At 33.6% G+C, this 15,790-nt stretch overlaps 3 protein-coding genes across 4 annotated transcripts; 1 reads left to right on the forward strand and 2 right to left on the reverse strand.

Moving 5' to 3' along the window:
• Positions 1–841: 841 nt before the first annotated feature.
• Positions 842–3,480, reverse strand: LOC106354497 (BEL1-like homeodomain protein 11). The gene is made up of 4 exons (XM_048736269.1): positions 2,395–3,480; positions 1,410–1,795; positions 1,228–1,288; positions 842–1,138 (listed from the first exon to the last, which is right to left on the reverse strand). The coding sequence occupies exons 1-4, from the start codon at positions 2,686–2,688 to the stop codon at positions 1,010–1,012; spliced, it is 870 nt and encodes a 289-aa protein (XP_048592226.1). The 5' UTR covers positions 2,689–3,480; the 3' UTR covers positions 842–1,009.
• Positions 3,481–5,323: 1,843 nt separating this feature from the next.
• LOC106415585 (probable ubiquitin-conjugating enzyme E2 16) lies at positions 5,324–8,137 on the forward strand. Of its 2 annotated transcripts, XR_001283010.3 has the most exons (7): positions 5,324–5,485; positions 5,594–5,697; positions 5,786–5,888; positions 6,325–6,388; positions 6,805–6,893; positions 6,995–7,142; positions 7,331–8,137. XR_001283010.3 is itself a non-coding variant. In XM_013856337.3 (6 exons), the coding sequence occupies exons 1-6, from the start codon at positions 5,456–5,458 to the stop codon at positions 7,088–7,090; spliced, it is 486 nt and encodes a 161-aa protein (XP_013711791.1). In that variant the 5' UTR covers positions 5,324–5,455; the 3' UTR covers positions 7,091–7,257. The 2 variants fall into 2 exon arrangements, 1 of the variants encoding a protein (XP_013711791.1); XM_013856337.3 differs by lacking the exon at positions 7,331–8,137 and having other exon boundaries at positions 6,995–7,257.
• Positions 7,100–10,605, reverse strand: LOC106354495 (cytokinin dehydrogenase 5). Its single transcript, XM_013794445.3, has 5 exons — positions 9,679–10,605; positions 9,467–9,594; positions 9,041–9,307; positions 8,198–8,460; positions 7,100–7,753 (listed from the first exon to the last, which is right to left on the reverse strand). The coding sequence occupies exons 1-5, from the start codon at positions 10,268–10,270 to the stop codon at positions 7,396–7,398; spliced, it is 1,608 nt and encodes a 535-aa protein (XP_013649899.1). The 5' UTR covers positions 10,271–10,605; the 3' UTR covers positions 7,100–7,395.
• Positions 10,606–15,790: the final 5,185 nt, after the last annotated feature.

Genomic DNA, 15,790 nt, shown 5'->3' on the forward strand with positions numbered 1-15,790 from the left:
TATTTTAATTTTCCTTCTGTATATATTGTTTTATCTTTTATCAATTTTTTTGAGTCAATTTGTCATGGATTGGAACAGCCGACACAAACCTTTCGAGGAGAATCAATGTATTAACACAATTAGATTATGTATATGATCATGAGTGGATTGTTTCTTTTATTTGGATAAACATAATTTTAATGTAGACTTAATTTAATATGTGGCAGGTGGAATATGTGGAAATGAACACACTACATATCAAATAGTTAAACTTTCTAAAATAGATTAAATGAATGTGGTTTTCTAAAGCAAATCATGATGACTTTTGCAATGATAATAATAATAATAATAATAATAATAATAATAATAATTATTATAATAATAATAATAATAATAATAATAATAATAATAATAATAATAATAATAATAATATAATTTAAGACGATGATGAATATGTTCTGTTTGATGATGATAGTGCACAACATAAGACGGTGATGAATCGATTTTATGTTACCAAGAGCAATCTCTATTAACAACCATTCACATTTTTGATGGTTTGTATAACAGTTTTTTTTCCTTTGCCTATACGAAGTTTTATGATATATTTGTTCTTTCACTTAGGTTGTTTCTTGCGCGGTTGTAGTTAAATACTTAAGTGTTAGTTCAATGTTAATGAGAGAGATGTTTAGATATGCTCGTGATCATCAAGTAAGGTTCCCCTTTTTTTTTTACTTGCTTACTTATTGTTGTGATTTATAGTCTCTCCTAATGGATTAGGTGTACTTTTTAGAGATCCCATTGTGTAATGCCGATCTAGAATGAGAATCCTTAAAATTCATGCTTCTGGTATACCTAAACAAGGAGATATCAACCAGAACTAAAACTAACGAAGCGAAGAAACTCGGTCCAGTTTACATAACAATGCTGGTGTTTGGGAAGAGTTAAGATAGACATAAAGAAGGTGTAAAATTGACTAACAAACTCATCAAAAGATCGAGTTAGATGGCGCAAGACTCTGTTCTTTAATAAGTCAGTTTGAATCATCATTGCCTTCTCTTTGCATGGATTCATCTGAGGAGTCTCCAAACTCTTCCCTGTACATCTCTTCTATCATTGGTTTCCAGAGTCTAACTCGAGCATTTATGAACCAGTTTGATACCTTACACCACCAACAAACACACACAAAATGATCTCAATCAGATTCTTGATGATGACAAAAAATTTAGACTAAGACTCAGATGAAGGTACTTGGTTCTTTGAAAGCCCTGTCTGAGACGCCAACATCAGCTTCTCTGCATCACTCGGATAACTGTTTTCATTACAAAAAAAAAAATCAAAATGTTATTTCTCTCATCTCTACTGTTAACCTAACTTTTTTTTTTTGTAAACTTAACTGTTAACCTAACTTAAGCAGCAAGAAAACACTTAACGGATGCAGGAAATGGTGAAAGAGCCAAGCTCTGAGAATCGCAACAGAAGTTTCAGGCAAGCCTCTGATGGGTTTCCAAGCATGTCTCTGAGGTCCTTGAACCCAACCGAGACGCTGAAGCGATGATGGAGTGTTCCCATCGAACAAGCTGAGCTGTGACAAACCAGAGGTCACGATCTTGGGAACAAAATCTTGAGAGATGATGAATCTCCTACGAAGAGAGTTGAGCTGAGAGAGGATAGCTTCTTGGAGAGAACCGAAATGTCGAGTCATGGCTTGAAGTGCTAAACCGGTGTATAGTTTTGATGATCCTTCTCCTGCTACTTCCTCAAATGATGATATCACTTGCTCCAATTGATTGCAGTATATGTCAAACCTCTCATCTACCTGTTGATAACCGGGAAAATAAACCGGATTTAACCAGAGAAGAAAAACTTTGGTACTAAATATAGATAAAAAAAATCTACAACATGTAGTTTAGTAAATTTAGTTAAGATTTTCAAAATTTAGGCATCAGAATTTGTGTTTAGTATTTACTATTTAGAAATTAGAGTTTACAGCTTAAATTTAGACGGTTTTGTTTGATTTTTTCATATAAGATTTGTCACTAAATTTTATATCAATGCCACCAAAGAGAAAAAAAAAAAAAGAGATTACTTCCAAAATAATTTCTACCTGTTGATAGCCCCGGGAGAAAAAAACCGGATCTAGCCAGAAAAGAGAAAAAAGAACAAAGGAATGAACTTTAGGATAATTTGAAAAATGAATCTAACTATAAAAACTACACCATGTTATTATTAATCTATAGTTAATATTTTAATTTTTTTGGTTTTAGTATTTAATATTTTAAAATTAGAGTTTACAGCTTAAATTTAGACTGTTTTGTTAATTTTTAAATAGATTATGTCATTAGATTTATATAAATGCAACCAAAGTGGAAAAAGATTACTTCCATAATAATTATCCTCAAGATTATATTGACTGACCTGTTGCAACAAACTGAGAAGCTTGGTGATTTTGATATGAAGCTCATGATTCTCAGGCAAAGACATGAAACCTGAGTTACAAAGTTCAGATTTGATCTCAGAGGACAAGCCAAAACCGGGTCTTCTTCTTCCTGGAAACAGTTGTTGGATAAGAACGTCGTTGCAAAGATCAACCTCTCTACCACCCATGTCGATAACTTCTTCTAAAAGGCACCGCGCTGCCTTGACGTATCTTGAATCCAACGAAACACTAGTCGTAGATGAAAACTCGTGTCTTACCCTAAACTCCTCCATCGTCTTCCTACCCAGAGAGAAAACAAGTCAAGAAAAAGAGTGAAAACAAAAGCTTTATGGGCACTGTTACTTTACTTTTTTCCCTCCACATATATAAATATTAACAAATAAGCAAAGCAATATCTATATATAAATGCATATTTGATTTTAAAGAACTGTTAAGCTGACTTGTAGGCCTGTAGCGGAGATAGCTGTTGAAACCTAGTTGCTAGTTACCATTAGTGGTCTATCCAGAGATTACCTCAGAATTTCTAGCAAAATTGAAGTTTTTCACTGATTTTGTGTTGTTTACTGAGGTAGGCCATTAGTCGAGAAGACCAAGTATTGTGTCACATACGTTGAAAAACACTACTCGAGGTAATCAGTGGTCAAAGCTGGTTTTATATTTCACAACTATTGTCGCAAGAAAAGCACTGAAGATTTTGAAATCACGAACCACCTAGAGAGTGAGAGCCAATGCTGAAGCCTGCAGGAAAAGCACTTTGTATTGCTTACCTATACCTCCCCCTACTAAGACTAGTACTAATAAATAATTAAATAGTTAAATAAAACAATGAATTAACACCAGTCCAAAAAAAAAAAAATTGGTATATCTTTGTCAAAAGAAAGTAGAAAGGGATTCAAATATATATGGTCCCTCTCCTCTGAGCACGAAGCAACAGGCTTTTTGCATAAATGCTTCCTCTAACCTTGCATTGCATCAGTAGCCACAGTTCCCTTTCTGAGCTTCGAACTTTGTTGGGAACTTCAAAAAAAAAAAGAGAGAGAGAAAAAGACACACACATGCAAACAACATATGTTAATTTCTATATGCTATCCTATTTTTAATATCTAAATATATTTTTTGAAAATGTATAATATCACTAAGTTCTTCCTTGATAAGTAGCCATTTAGTTAACTCTTTAAGATTGTTACAACTCTATAAATTAAGAACTGTTAATGTTACCAGTGACGATTATCATTTACAAATTAGAGCTTTGAAAAAAAATCATTAGGGCCTAGGGAATTAATAATCTGTATACACTCCACTACTCTTCAAACTTAAAGTTTGGAGATTAAAATGTTCTAAAATCCAAAAAGAGTTTCAACCTCATTGAACGTTCATATACAAAACTCGGTTAAAAAAGGAAAAAAATCTGGTTCAATCAGAGTCTTTTATTAAATTCATGATTTCTATTATTTATTGGAAATTTCAGAGACTTTGTCTGCGTCTGAGACATAAAGGCAAAGGAACATGGAAACTTTAAGAATAGTGTGTGTATATTCGTTGATAGTAGCTGCTAACTAGGACAACTCGTAGATGTTGAGAAGGCACTGCAAAGATTTTGAAGACATTGCTTTGGCTTCTCACTATTCCTACATCAACTTGCAACACATCCAATAGGCCTTCGAGTCTTCAACTTATTCCTAGCTTCTATTAATTTATTAGTCTTATAATACCATTCCATAGATGACAAAAAAAAATAAAAAAAAAAATAATACCATTCCATAATTTTATATATAAACACTGTCTAAAACACCTCTAACCCATTTTTTTTTTTTTTAATTGGAGTTTTGAAGTATATGTTTCTTCATCCACACTCGATTAATAGAGCAAAAAAGATAATAATACAAACATTTTATTAAGCCATTTTGTTAGTTCTAGTTTAATAAGCTACTATAGTTTTCACTATTTAAGCGTTACTTATTTTGACCAAACAGGAAATATTAAAAATTAAATTGATGAAATTATTATTCTTCAGTTTCATCGTTGGCATTCATTTTATGATTTTTTGGGTGGAATATGTTTAGTTAGACGAGAAAGGATGTTTTAATTTATTATTTTTGATGTTTTCATTCAATAATTTTGAAATGGATTGTGTGGACTTACTCAAAGTAATCGAAGAATCCAAAGATTAGCTTACTTTTAAGTGGTTTTAAAGGGATTTTTTTTTTTTGTAACAGTTTTAAAGGAATTCTCCCAATTTTAATAATGTTATCTCACATTTTCAGTTAATGTATATCTTTCGTTGTCTAAATTTTGTGTTGATTGACATACAAAAATAACGATATTTTTTATCATTCTATATAAAGTTATAACCAGCTGATACTTGTATTTTCTCTGAAAATTCACAATAACAACCAAGCCTGGCTTTTTTTTTTTGAACGGCAACAACCAAACCTGGCTTAGTTTACTTATTTCACACTTTTTGCTACATAAAAATATCATTTTACAATTTTAATATAATTAATATTGAGTTTATGTTTAATATTAATTATTAATCTTATAAATAATTTTAATATATCTCAAATATTATTGACTAAATATGCATAATTAATAAAAACAAAAGTGTATCTTAATTATTTTTTAATAGGTGTAAGAATATCAAAATAAACTCTTTAGGAAACAGAGTAAATTTTTCTGGAAGAAAAAGTTTGACAAGTTTTTAAAAGTATTTTTACCAAAAAAAAAGTTTTTAAAAGTATAAATGATTCGTGTATATCAAAATGCAGTATTGGTAACGCAGGCAGTATGTAATAAATTACTGTTATTACCTTGCACCGTTTTACCGGCAGCAAAATTCAGCAACTCTGACTACATCGCCGACACTCTAAAAGGCCTAGGATAATACACGTGGCACCATCTTGACGAACTGAAATAATCTGCCAGAGATCTGTTCAATCAGAGAGGACCCCACAAATCCTTATTCTTCATCGAGCCTTCCTTCTCATTTCTTCTTCTCCAAAGGGGGCGATCATCTCTGTCTCACTCCATCTCTGCAAAGCCATGGCAAGTTCTGGTGCTCCTTCTCACAAGGTTTCCTTCTCTTTACCTCTCTCTCTCTCTCTCACTCCCTCTGTTTTTTTTATCTCTTTGTGTGTCATTGACTTAGGGTTTTGACTTTTTGTTTAAACTTGGCGTAAGGCTCTGAGCAAAATCGCGTGTAAAAGGCTTCAGAAAGAGCTTGTGGAATGGCAGATGAATCCACCTACGGGGTTCAAACACAAGGTCACTGATAATCTCCAGAGGTACAAACAACAACATCGTGTTGATCGCTGAGTTTGTACACTTTTATCGACTGTGAACTGAATCATTGTGAAATTTGATTGGTTATAGATGGATAATTGAAGTTATTGGAGCACCAGGAACTTTGTACGCGAACGAGACCTATCAGCTTCAAGTTGATTTTCCCGAGCACTATCCTATGGAATCGCCGCAAGTGAGTGTTTCCAACTTAGTGATGACTTTGCTGCTTAGATTATACACTATATATACAGTCTATAGTTAATGGGTCTCGCAAATAATGCTTTGATGATAAATAATGAAAGGGATTGATCTCTGCTCTATCTTGTATTCGAGTTTGACTTGAGCATAAGTTTTTTTTTCCCCCAGGTAGCTGAAACTAGATAGATGCAAAGTTTAGTCTAAGAATTTATAAGTAAACCAAGCGTTCTTGGCCTCGTTAGGATTTTTAAAGATGTGTCAAAAAAACAAGGATATAAAACCATAGGCATATTTATAAGAAAACCTTGAAAACCATAATCCTATAATTAAAATAAAAAACCCAAAATAATTAAAATACAAATAAATGGTAACTATTCTTATTCTTAGATGTCCACCTTGTTATGTTATGTTATGTTTTGTTTACTGTGCAGGTGATCTTTCTCCCTCCGGCTCCTTTGCATCCTCACATTTACAGCAATGGGCATATTTGCTTAGGTACGTGCGATTGTCCTCTGTTTCCTGTAACATGATGAGACATCTTAACACGCTTTTGTGGTAAAACAAGATATAGCCAATTATCTGATGTTTTTGACACGTCAGTAAAAGGTTGAGACTGTAAATACATATCAAAACAATTTAAAAGCTGTATAAATCGTGTAAGAAGGTGCCATGAATTTGCATTTCCAAACTAATCTGAAGTCTTTCCCGTTAATCTGAATGACCCTCTTCAATTGCTTTATTTATATACCTTAAGATCTTGCTTTATAATTCAATGCTATATATATCGGTTTAAGATCATATGATCAGTTTTGGCAAGATATACCAAATGACTGAAACGTTTGGATATTCTATGTTTCATGCTTTTCATAGGCCACTCCAAGGGAGAATCTGACCACTTGTATCCTTTGTAGATATTCTGTATGATTCGTGGTCTCCAGCGATGACTGTTAGTTCTATCTGCATCAGCATCCTCTCCATGCTCTCTAGCTCGACTGAAAAGGTACATGCGACTCTTATACTCGTTCATAGGTCATTTTATATAGTCAATGCTCTCTTTGTTCTCTACAAAATATGAACCTTCTTCCTCTCGCTTGGTTGCAGCAACGACCGACCGATAATGACCGATATGTGCAGAATTGTAAGAACGGAAGATCTCCAAAGGAGACGAGATGGTGGTTCCACGATGATAAAGTATAAACCATCCATCCATCAAAACCATAAATGTATAATAATCCAAAACAATCATGAGGTTTGTTTGTTGTCTAATTTTAATTTAATAATCGGGTTTAAAGCTTCCCTAAAACCATATCAAAATCCGTGATGATGTAGAAAATTTAAACAGTAACATATTACTAACTTGAATCTTCCTAACTCTAATTTTTAAACGTTGCTAACAAAATACCCCAACCTAATCTCTCTCTGATGCTTCTCTATTAGGTCATATATATACATCAGGAAGAATATAATCTCAACTACTACTTTCCCCCTCTGATTTTGTCCTGTCACCATGAAGCTGACGACGAAGACGACGATGGACGAAACAAAGCCAGAGATGGGTTCTGAAAGATTTTCTGACCGGTAGCGAGTATATGCCGTGGATCGAACTCAGCCTTCATGCTTCTAAACTGATCCCATTTGTCTCCATAATGAGCCACCCACTCCTCTTGCGTTGCATGGTGAGGAAGGTACTGCTTCACATTGATCTTGGCTTGTTCACAGAACTCCAAGATCCGACGGTTCTGATCTTTCAAATACTCTAGCTTCTGCGTTTCTTCACCGTCCGATAAAGCTGATCTCAGTAAAGCCACGAGGTAGAAAACTTCCTCGTCCGGTGTAACGGCCGAGCTTCTTTCGTCCCATCTGGCATTACAAAAAGTACGTCACGTCAGCACGACATAATCTTATAGTTAATAAATGATGTGAGGGAGGGTCGTTGAGATCGGTTTGGTTTAGTAGAATCCGATTGGGACCCACCACCATTAGTTATAGGAACTAAAAAACAATAGACCCAATCTGGACCGTCCAGATTGGACAACGAACCAAAAGAGAAAGATGAGCCGACGATGATGCGTTATTATCAATCTTAGCTGGTTCGATTCGATGCACATGTGAACAAAGTTTTTCGGACAATCCCATGTACCACGTGTCAGTAGTTCTTTACAGTTTCGACAAAACATTTATTTTCTTGGACCACTAATTTAATCCCCACAAGTGTAACTTTGCATGCATGCAAAACTCGTTTTATTCTTTTGTTTCTGAAAAGAAATTTCTAAGTAAACGCTGGTAATATCGATCGAGACTTACTTGTCTTTGTTCATTGGGTAGATAAGGATAGGGCCACTAGTTTTATTCCCTAAAATGCCCTTGAAAACGCCTTTGTCAAAATCAGAGATTCTCGATTTTGGTACGAATAGGTTGAGCCATGGGTGTGGAACCTCCCATAAATTCTTCGACCGGAGCTTCAGCTCCGCCTTGTGAACCCGGTCCAAGAAATCCACATATTGCAAATCCGTCGTGAATACCGATGTCGGTATAAAATTTAATTTCTTCATCAAAATCTCTACTTCCTGGAGCAAACAAAACCCACTTTTAATTTATTTAAACCAGACTAGGAAAATTAAAGTTAAAGGATTTTTCAAAAAAAAAAAATTAAAGTTAAAGGAGAAAATTAAAAAACTGTTTTGCTATTAAAGTCTATCAAAACCAAGGATAAGTTAAGATTCCAGTAGAGTTGGTTTTATTAAAACTTAATTAGAGTAAAGGGGAATCATTATTTGGTGAGTGGTCCATGACCCCGTCCACTACTTTATTAGTAACCATGATTAATTCGCTAGTGATAAACTAAACATAATAGTTCAGGTGGAAAAGCTAGATCTCTGTAGATCCTCTCTGGCTTCTTTTTCATGTCTTCTTCCTAATTTAAATTATAATAAACAATTTTAATTATATTATAAAGCCGACACAACAAAAATACTAGGGAGACCACTTTCAATCATATAAACTAAAAGAAAACCAATTTTTTTAATCATGATTTCCTCAATAATCGCATAGCGTTAAATCGTTCCAGATATTCATCATTATAAAAAGAATAATATCTCTTTATCTAATTGAGAAAAAAAAATTGAGAACTTCTTAATTAAATTTTACCTGATCGACGGTGTCGGACTCGGACTCGTGGTAGTTCTTGGTGATCTCAAGGCAATACAGAACGGAGCCGTTAGAGCTAACGGAAGAAATTTTAACGGGGTTACGAGGAGAGAAGAAAGATGATCTCCAGTTGTTGACGAGACCTTCGTCCACGATCACAAACCCTTCCACGTAATCAAACTTTGATTGACCATGCATAGATATTAAGTATTCTTGGTCCTCTGTAAACACTTCGAAGCTCGAATACAACACTCTTATCCATCTTACCTGTCAGACGATTATTATTTAGGGTTTCATTAACTAAATTTAATAAATTTATAAAACAAAATATGTCACCACAACAGTGAAAATGTTAATGTAACTCATGGACCCGCCTGGCAGTTTTTATTTCTTGACAACATAGAATCAAAATTTAAAAACATTTACCCTTTGGGGAGCAGGTTCGAGAGAGATTCGTGCTCGTGTAATGATCCCAAATTGACCTAACCCACCAAGAACTCCATGGAATAACCTTGTGTTCTCTTCTTCTGAACATCTCATCACCTCTCCTCTCCCTGTTTTTGATTCAATTTGTTTGTTATAAATATTGAAAATCAATTCAAGAACCAAATATATGAACTTGAACGTTTTATACTAACCAGTTACAACGTCTAGCTCAAGGACGTTACTAATTTGAGGACCATGGTGAAAAGCTTGACCACTAATTCCTGCATTAGAGAGTGTACCACCAACGGAAAGATACAAGTAATCAGTCCATGACTTTGGTGCTAAGCCATGCTCCAACGTTTTTTTCAACACATCAACCCATAACTCTCCACCCCAAACGTCCACATACATTTCCTCGGGTTCAACTAGTGGCTCCGGCGTCCCTATGTTGCGGTGGCTCATCTCCACCACCACACCGTTCCTCCCTGTCGAAGCCTGTCCGTTTATGGAATGGCCGTGGCCACGGGCTGAGACCGGAAAGGCCGTGGCTGAGCCGTAAGCTGTTCTGATGAGCCGTGCCACGTCTTCAGCTGAGGATGGATGAAGTACGGCTAATGGCTCCTCCGGCGACTTTAGCATACCGAAGTCCGACGAGACGGAGGCTAAGTCGGAAGGCTTGAAGGTGAAGTGGCCGTCGACGTCTATGGCTCCGATGCGGAGGAGCTCGCTGGGACCAACGGCTATGATCAGTGTACAAATCGCGAATGTCATGAGAAGAAAGCTTGACGTCATTTCAGGAGTCATCAAGAATCAAGAAATCAAGATATGCGTCTCTCAGGACACTAAAGGGGAAAGGAATATATATATAGAAGAAGAAATGATAATAAAGATGTTTTAGATGATGAGAGATTTTATGGGGAAATGGAAAAACATATATAGGAGATCCTTGGGAGTTCGTGAGAGCTAACGTAAGCCCAGATTACACTTTGAAGATTTTCTGAGCAACATGCACAGATTCTCTCTCTTTTTCGGTTTGGGTGAAAAACAATATTATTATAAAAATATAACGAGCTTTTAAAATCTATTTATTCGTACAATTTAACGAGTTTATGCGTTTATGTATGTGTCGAGAATATGAAGACAAGAAGCTCTCTATTTATAGGACAGAGAGTTTGTACCGGAGAAGATCACGTCATATTTTTAATAACAAATTCATCTTTAACAGAAGGGCCGTGTGATATCTACGTGTCGATGTGTATCATTCTACGTAGTGTATACAAATCATTTGTTTCAGCGAGACATTGTGGACCGAATACTTACGGTTGGACTACTTCAAGATTGGCAGTATCAAATTTCTCAAATCAAAACGTGTTATATGAGCTTAAAGCTAGGTAACCATTGACTTGACTACTGAAAAATCAGTTGTCTGGGACATCAAGAACAAACTATAGTATAAAAATCAACGATGTCGATGTATAGGGAAGTGAAATTTGATTAGAGAGTATAGGATTGGTGTTTTGAGTGTTATAAAATATGATGTAACTAGGATGTGGTATAGTCATGGAGGAGAGCATGGGAGGAATGGGAGAGACGCAAAGAAAAAGCGCCACGTGGATATTCACGTGGGAGAGGATGAGGTCACACGTGCGTGGTGAAAGAGTGGGGGTCCGCGGTTAGATACGGAGAATCCTAATGGGCCCTGTTCTCTCCTGAGATAAGTTCACGTGGTGACTTGCACGGTAAAAACACTAAAAACTGGATTAATATTAGATAACCCAAATAATTAACAAAAGCAAGAAAACAAATTTCATCATAGAAAGAAAAATATTTTGCAATAAAATTTAGTGACATATTATTTTCTAATAAAATGTTATTTTTTATCAATGTGAGAAAATATGCACTATATAGACATAAAATTGTGTAAAAGAATAAACGAAGATAGATTCTTCTTCTGCAGTACTTTGCAGTCGGTAGATTCTCTCTGACTTCATCTAGAAATTAATTTCACAAAAGCAAACAATTTATTTTTGGTAATGGAAGATCTGTATTCTATGCATGATATAGTAGGTGAGGTCAGAAATGGTTTAACAAGAATATTTTGACTCCGTACATTGTTATTACTTTTAAATATGAGTTTTCTTTAGCTACTCTTCGTCGAGTGACTCGAGTCATGTATAATTAATTCAAACCGATTAAACTAATATATACAAATTGGTGTGGGAATGTTACTCTAATTCTAAAACAAATATTTCGACGTGAAGACACTTATTATTTTAGGGTTTTCTCTCTTATGAATAACGTGGGAAACTAACGCCTAGCAAGATTTGACGATAATTAGTTCGGTGGATTGATCTGGTACTATATTTAATTTATTTTCTGTAAAAACAAACAATGACGAGCAAGTTGGGTACTATCTGATGCCAATCTGAACATTAATACCTTTGCACGATAATAGAGATTGATACGTTTTACCGAATTTTCAAATCTCATAGTTGCCAACTTGTTCTCATGTTATAATTTTCTTCTTCCGGATTTGTGTCTTGTTACTAAATAATATCGCTAGGATGCTCAGTATTCACACTTCTATTTGCGTTGCTGAGACGTGTAAATATGATTAAACCCAAAAACACATACAGGTGTGTTACACAACCGTACTTCTTCTTTTTACCTTTTGTATAAAACTTTTAATGTTTTGATTTTTTATTACTTGAATGATTAATCTTTACACTTAAAAAATGCGTTTATGTTTTCCCAAATGAATTAACAAATATTTGAGCAAAAATTATAATATGTGTGAAAAATGGTGATATTTGGAAACAAAATGTAAATAAAAAGTAACCAAATAATAATTAGTAAAACTAAATAATTTATAGTTATTTTACCAAAAGGGATAGTAATGAATTTACTGCGTATATATATTTACAGATTAGGTTTTACCAGTAAACATCCGGCATTAGAGTCAAATATATGTGAAACGCCGTAAAATACAGTATATATTTTCTGAAACGATGTACTAGACTTTGCATTGAATTCTACACTTATTTTGTGAACAATATCCATATTGAAAATTGTGACAATGTAATAACGATAACGGTGTAACCAGAAGAGGCCCCATGTGGGGGCAGCATGTTTCAAAATATATTGTTTGCTTTTTTTTTTCCGTCAACTGAAATACATTAGACACCAAATAGATACAATATGAGATACATAAGTGGGCGGAACACGTTAAAATGGCCAGAAACAAAATCCATCAGAAGGAAGCTACAACCCAAACAAGGTGACATACAAGCAGATCGAAACATAACTTGAGATATAAGTCTAAAGTAGATTTCTACAGCTAGAATCCACATACAATCCTTAACCGATCAAAGATAATATAGTCCCGAGTCTAAATCAGCCGGATGTCTTGCTATGTTACACCACCAGCTAAGGGAGCAAGCAAGAAGATCTATAATCCAAAACATAAACTTACCTGAACCTTCCCTTCCACGATGAAGAGCCAGAAGAAGATAAATGTGTGTTCCAGTCGTGGCATAACATTTTTTTGTTCGCAATTTGTTTAGTTGTAAATTTATTTAGTTGTAAACTCATTTATTATTCGCAATTTGTTTACTTGTAAATTAATCAGCCGCAACATAACATTTTCTTTAAACATCATTGATTTCGTCCCTTTTAAAAGGTCCAATCGGAACCGTACATACTAAGAGCATGATTGGATAACACATATGGCGTAAACAAAATTAGAGTAAATAAGTTTTCTGCTCAGTTACTCTATTTTTTGCCAATCAAGAAAAATGTGTTTTCAACTCATTCACGAGCAAAAAAAGTAAAAATAGAATAATGTATTCCTCTTGCTTAGATGAGAGAGAAACTTTACTCTGGATTTTAATTTTACTTTTTCTCCAATTTTTGTCTTTTTCCCACTCATTTACTCTAATTAATACCAGTCAAAGCCTAAGAGCTTCTCCCGCAGTTATGAGGAAGAGTTTGTAAAAAATAAACAATAATACTCCCTCCGTTTTTTAATATAAGTCGTTTTAGAGAATTTTTTTGGTTCTAAATTATATGTAGTTTTCGATTTTCTATGTAACATTTATTAATAATTAATGTTGTCTGACCAATGATAATATATCTTCTATTTTTCTATTGGTTGAATTGTGATTAGGTAAATAATTAATGATGTTTTTGTTTCGAAAATATAAGAAATTAATAATTTTCTTAATCTATGTGCATAGCTTTAAAACGACTTATATTAAAAAACGGAGGGAGTAAAAGTTAAGCACAGTAACTTAAAAGATTAAAACCGATCCTTTATTTACACATTTTTGGAACCTTACAATATACCCATGTGCCAAATGGATCATTGTGAGTGGTTTATTTTGCAATTTTCATCTAGAACAAAAAATCATAATTAAAACTGTATTAAAAAACATTAACTTTAAATGAGAAGATACTGAAAACAAAGTATATGCCGTTGAGGCTGCTCTAAGTTTAACCGGAGAAACATAATTCTAAGTTACACAAAAACAGCAGAAACTATTTAACAAGCAAATTAGCAATGGTGAAAAAAAGATGGAATTTTAATATATACCACTTTCTTGGTACCATTCTTCATTTTTACTACCACTAAAGATAAATTTTCAAATTGAAGACCATCGTTGTTTTTTTTTTTGATTTTTTGGATTTCGTTATGGTTTCGGTTCAGTGTTTTTTTGATTTTTTGGAATTTCGGTTTATGAAAATTAGCTATTATAATAGAACCATGTCTAATTTGGTTTGATTTGGTTTATATAGCAATTTATTCAGTGTTATACCAAAAAAACATAACTTATTTATCTTTTATAACAAATTTTAGATTATATGAATAGAAATAAGATTTGTTAAAACATAAATATATATTCCTTACTCTAACTTTTAAATATAATATTCTCTGCTTTATTTACATATTAAAATAAGAGTAAGAAAATAATAATATCATTGTATTGTTATATTTTACCACAAGGAGTTATCAAAAAAGTATGATTTATTTAATTTGATGAAAATGAGAAAAAAAAACTATTTTAACTTAAACAAAATAAAAATTTATTAAAATCAATGTTTTGATTATGAATATCATATTTAATAAATAAATCATGCATATATTATCAATATTATTATACAATTTACATATAAGTATACTAAATTTTTTAATTAATCGGTTTGATCGGTTTATATACCAAATAATATCTATATACTGCGGTTTCTTAAAAATAACATTCATTTAGTTTATTTGGTACTACCAAATCCAAACTACTTTCTCTATTTTGGCTATGTTTTACCGGATTGAACACCCCTAATTCTCAGAGATTTTACTATCATTTGAAACGTTTCGCGACACAAATCTCTAGACTTCCAAAAAGAACCACCTACTAAAATTTTAACCATCATCTCTGGCTTTGAAATTTGCTGTCTCCAGGCTCAAGGAATACATTCATCTCCAAATCTCCTATCAAAAATGATTATACACTAAAGGGGTACCAAACCTGGAAAACCACCTCTATGGAGTTGTTAGAACCACTGTCAATGAAACCGATCTCAACTGCCAACGACAAACTCTAAAGTCTCAATGACTAGGACTTTCAGTTTCACTTTTTGCCATCTTCGAAACAGAGAATACTCACAAGCCACCAATACTCCTAACTTATTTATCGAGCCACCACACTATAAATTCCACTTCATGAACATAAATTTCAAAATTTTGTCTCCAATACCTACCACATGTCAACAATTCCGGCATATTCGATTGCCGGAGGAAAAGGAAGGTGGATGACCTCAAACGTCGTTTGACAAAAAAGTTGTCAACCGATAGATATATCTGGATCGAATAAAATTTTAAAAAGAGAAAAAACAATAGGGTCTGAGATTCACCTGCCACGCAAAGGCCACTCCCTAAACTTTTAGGCGAATAATAACATGATCAGTAAGAACATGATTAATGGAGGTTCTTAGCGTAGAGTTCTTAGTGGAATATAAAAAATCGTCTCTTAATTTTTAACTAAAAAAACTAAAAACTGATTTTTAAATATCTTATGAACCTCCTATTAATCTTGCTCTAAGTATAAGCGTTTATTATAACATTCCTCTGATGAATTGGAAAAAAGAAGCAACTAATATTTTCTGGAAATAACGATGATTAAGTGTCAGAAAATAATTTGAATAACTAAACAACTGACTTGAAAAATTATTAAACCATTTGGTTTATTTTCGATTTTGTTTTTTCATTCATCATCGGCTCTTACAAAATAATGTCAAGACGGAGTTGCTTGCGATGCAAGCACCAGATCC

This window comes from Brassica napus, chromosome A7 (genome assembly GCF_020379485.1).
Source record: "Brassica napus cultivar Da-Ae chromosome A7, Da-Ae, whole genome shotgun sequence".
Classification (NCBI taxonomy): domain Eukaryota; kingdom Viridiplantae; phylum Streptophyta; class Magnoliopsida; order Brassicales; family Brassicaceae; genus Brassica; species Brassica napus.

What these genes read in the sequence shown, in the direction of transcription:
- LOC106354495 (XM_013794445.3), bottom strand. Translation starts at nt 10,270, where the DNA reads ATGACTCCTGAAATGACGTCAAGCTTTCTTCTCATGACATTCGCGATT. An exon ending in TGAGCTAGACGTTGTAACTG is followed by an intron (nt 9,595 to 9,678) that starts GTTAGTATAAAA and finishes AATCAAAAACAG; the next exon opens with GGAGAGGAGAGGTGATGAGA. An exon ending in AGTCCGACACCGTCGATCAG is followed by an intron (nt 8,461 to 9,040) that starts GTAAAATTTAAT and finishes TGTTTGCTCCAG; the next exon opens with GAAGTAGAGATTTTGATGAA.
- LOC106415585 (XM_013856337.3), top strand. Translation starts at nt 5,456, where the DNA reads ATGGCAAGTTCTGGTGCTCCTTCTCACAAG. An exon ending in GTCACTGATAATCTCCAGAG is followed by an intron (nt 5,698 to 5,785) that starts GTACAAACAACA and finishes GATTGGTTATAG; the next exon opens with ATGGATAATTGAAGTTATTG. An exon ending in TCTCTAGCTCGACTGAAAAG is followed by an intron (nt 6,894 to 6,994) that starts GTACATGCGACT and finishes GCTTGGTTGCAG; the next exon opens with CAACGACCGACCGATAATGA.
- LOC106354497 (XM_048736269.1), bottom strand. Translation starts at nt 2,688, where the DNA reads ATGGAGGAGTTTAGGGTAAGACACGAGTTTTCATCTACGACTAGTGTT. An exon ending in TTTCACCATTTCCTGCATCC is followed by an intron (nt 1,289 to 1,409) that starts GTTAAGTGTTTT and finishes TAATGAAAACAG; the next exon opens with TTATCCGAGTGATGCAGAGA. An exon ending in CAGGGCTTTCAAAGAACCAA is followed by an intron (nt 1,139 to 1,227) that starts GTACCTTCATCT and finishes TGGTGGTGTAAG; the next exon opens with GTATCAAACTGGTTCATAAA.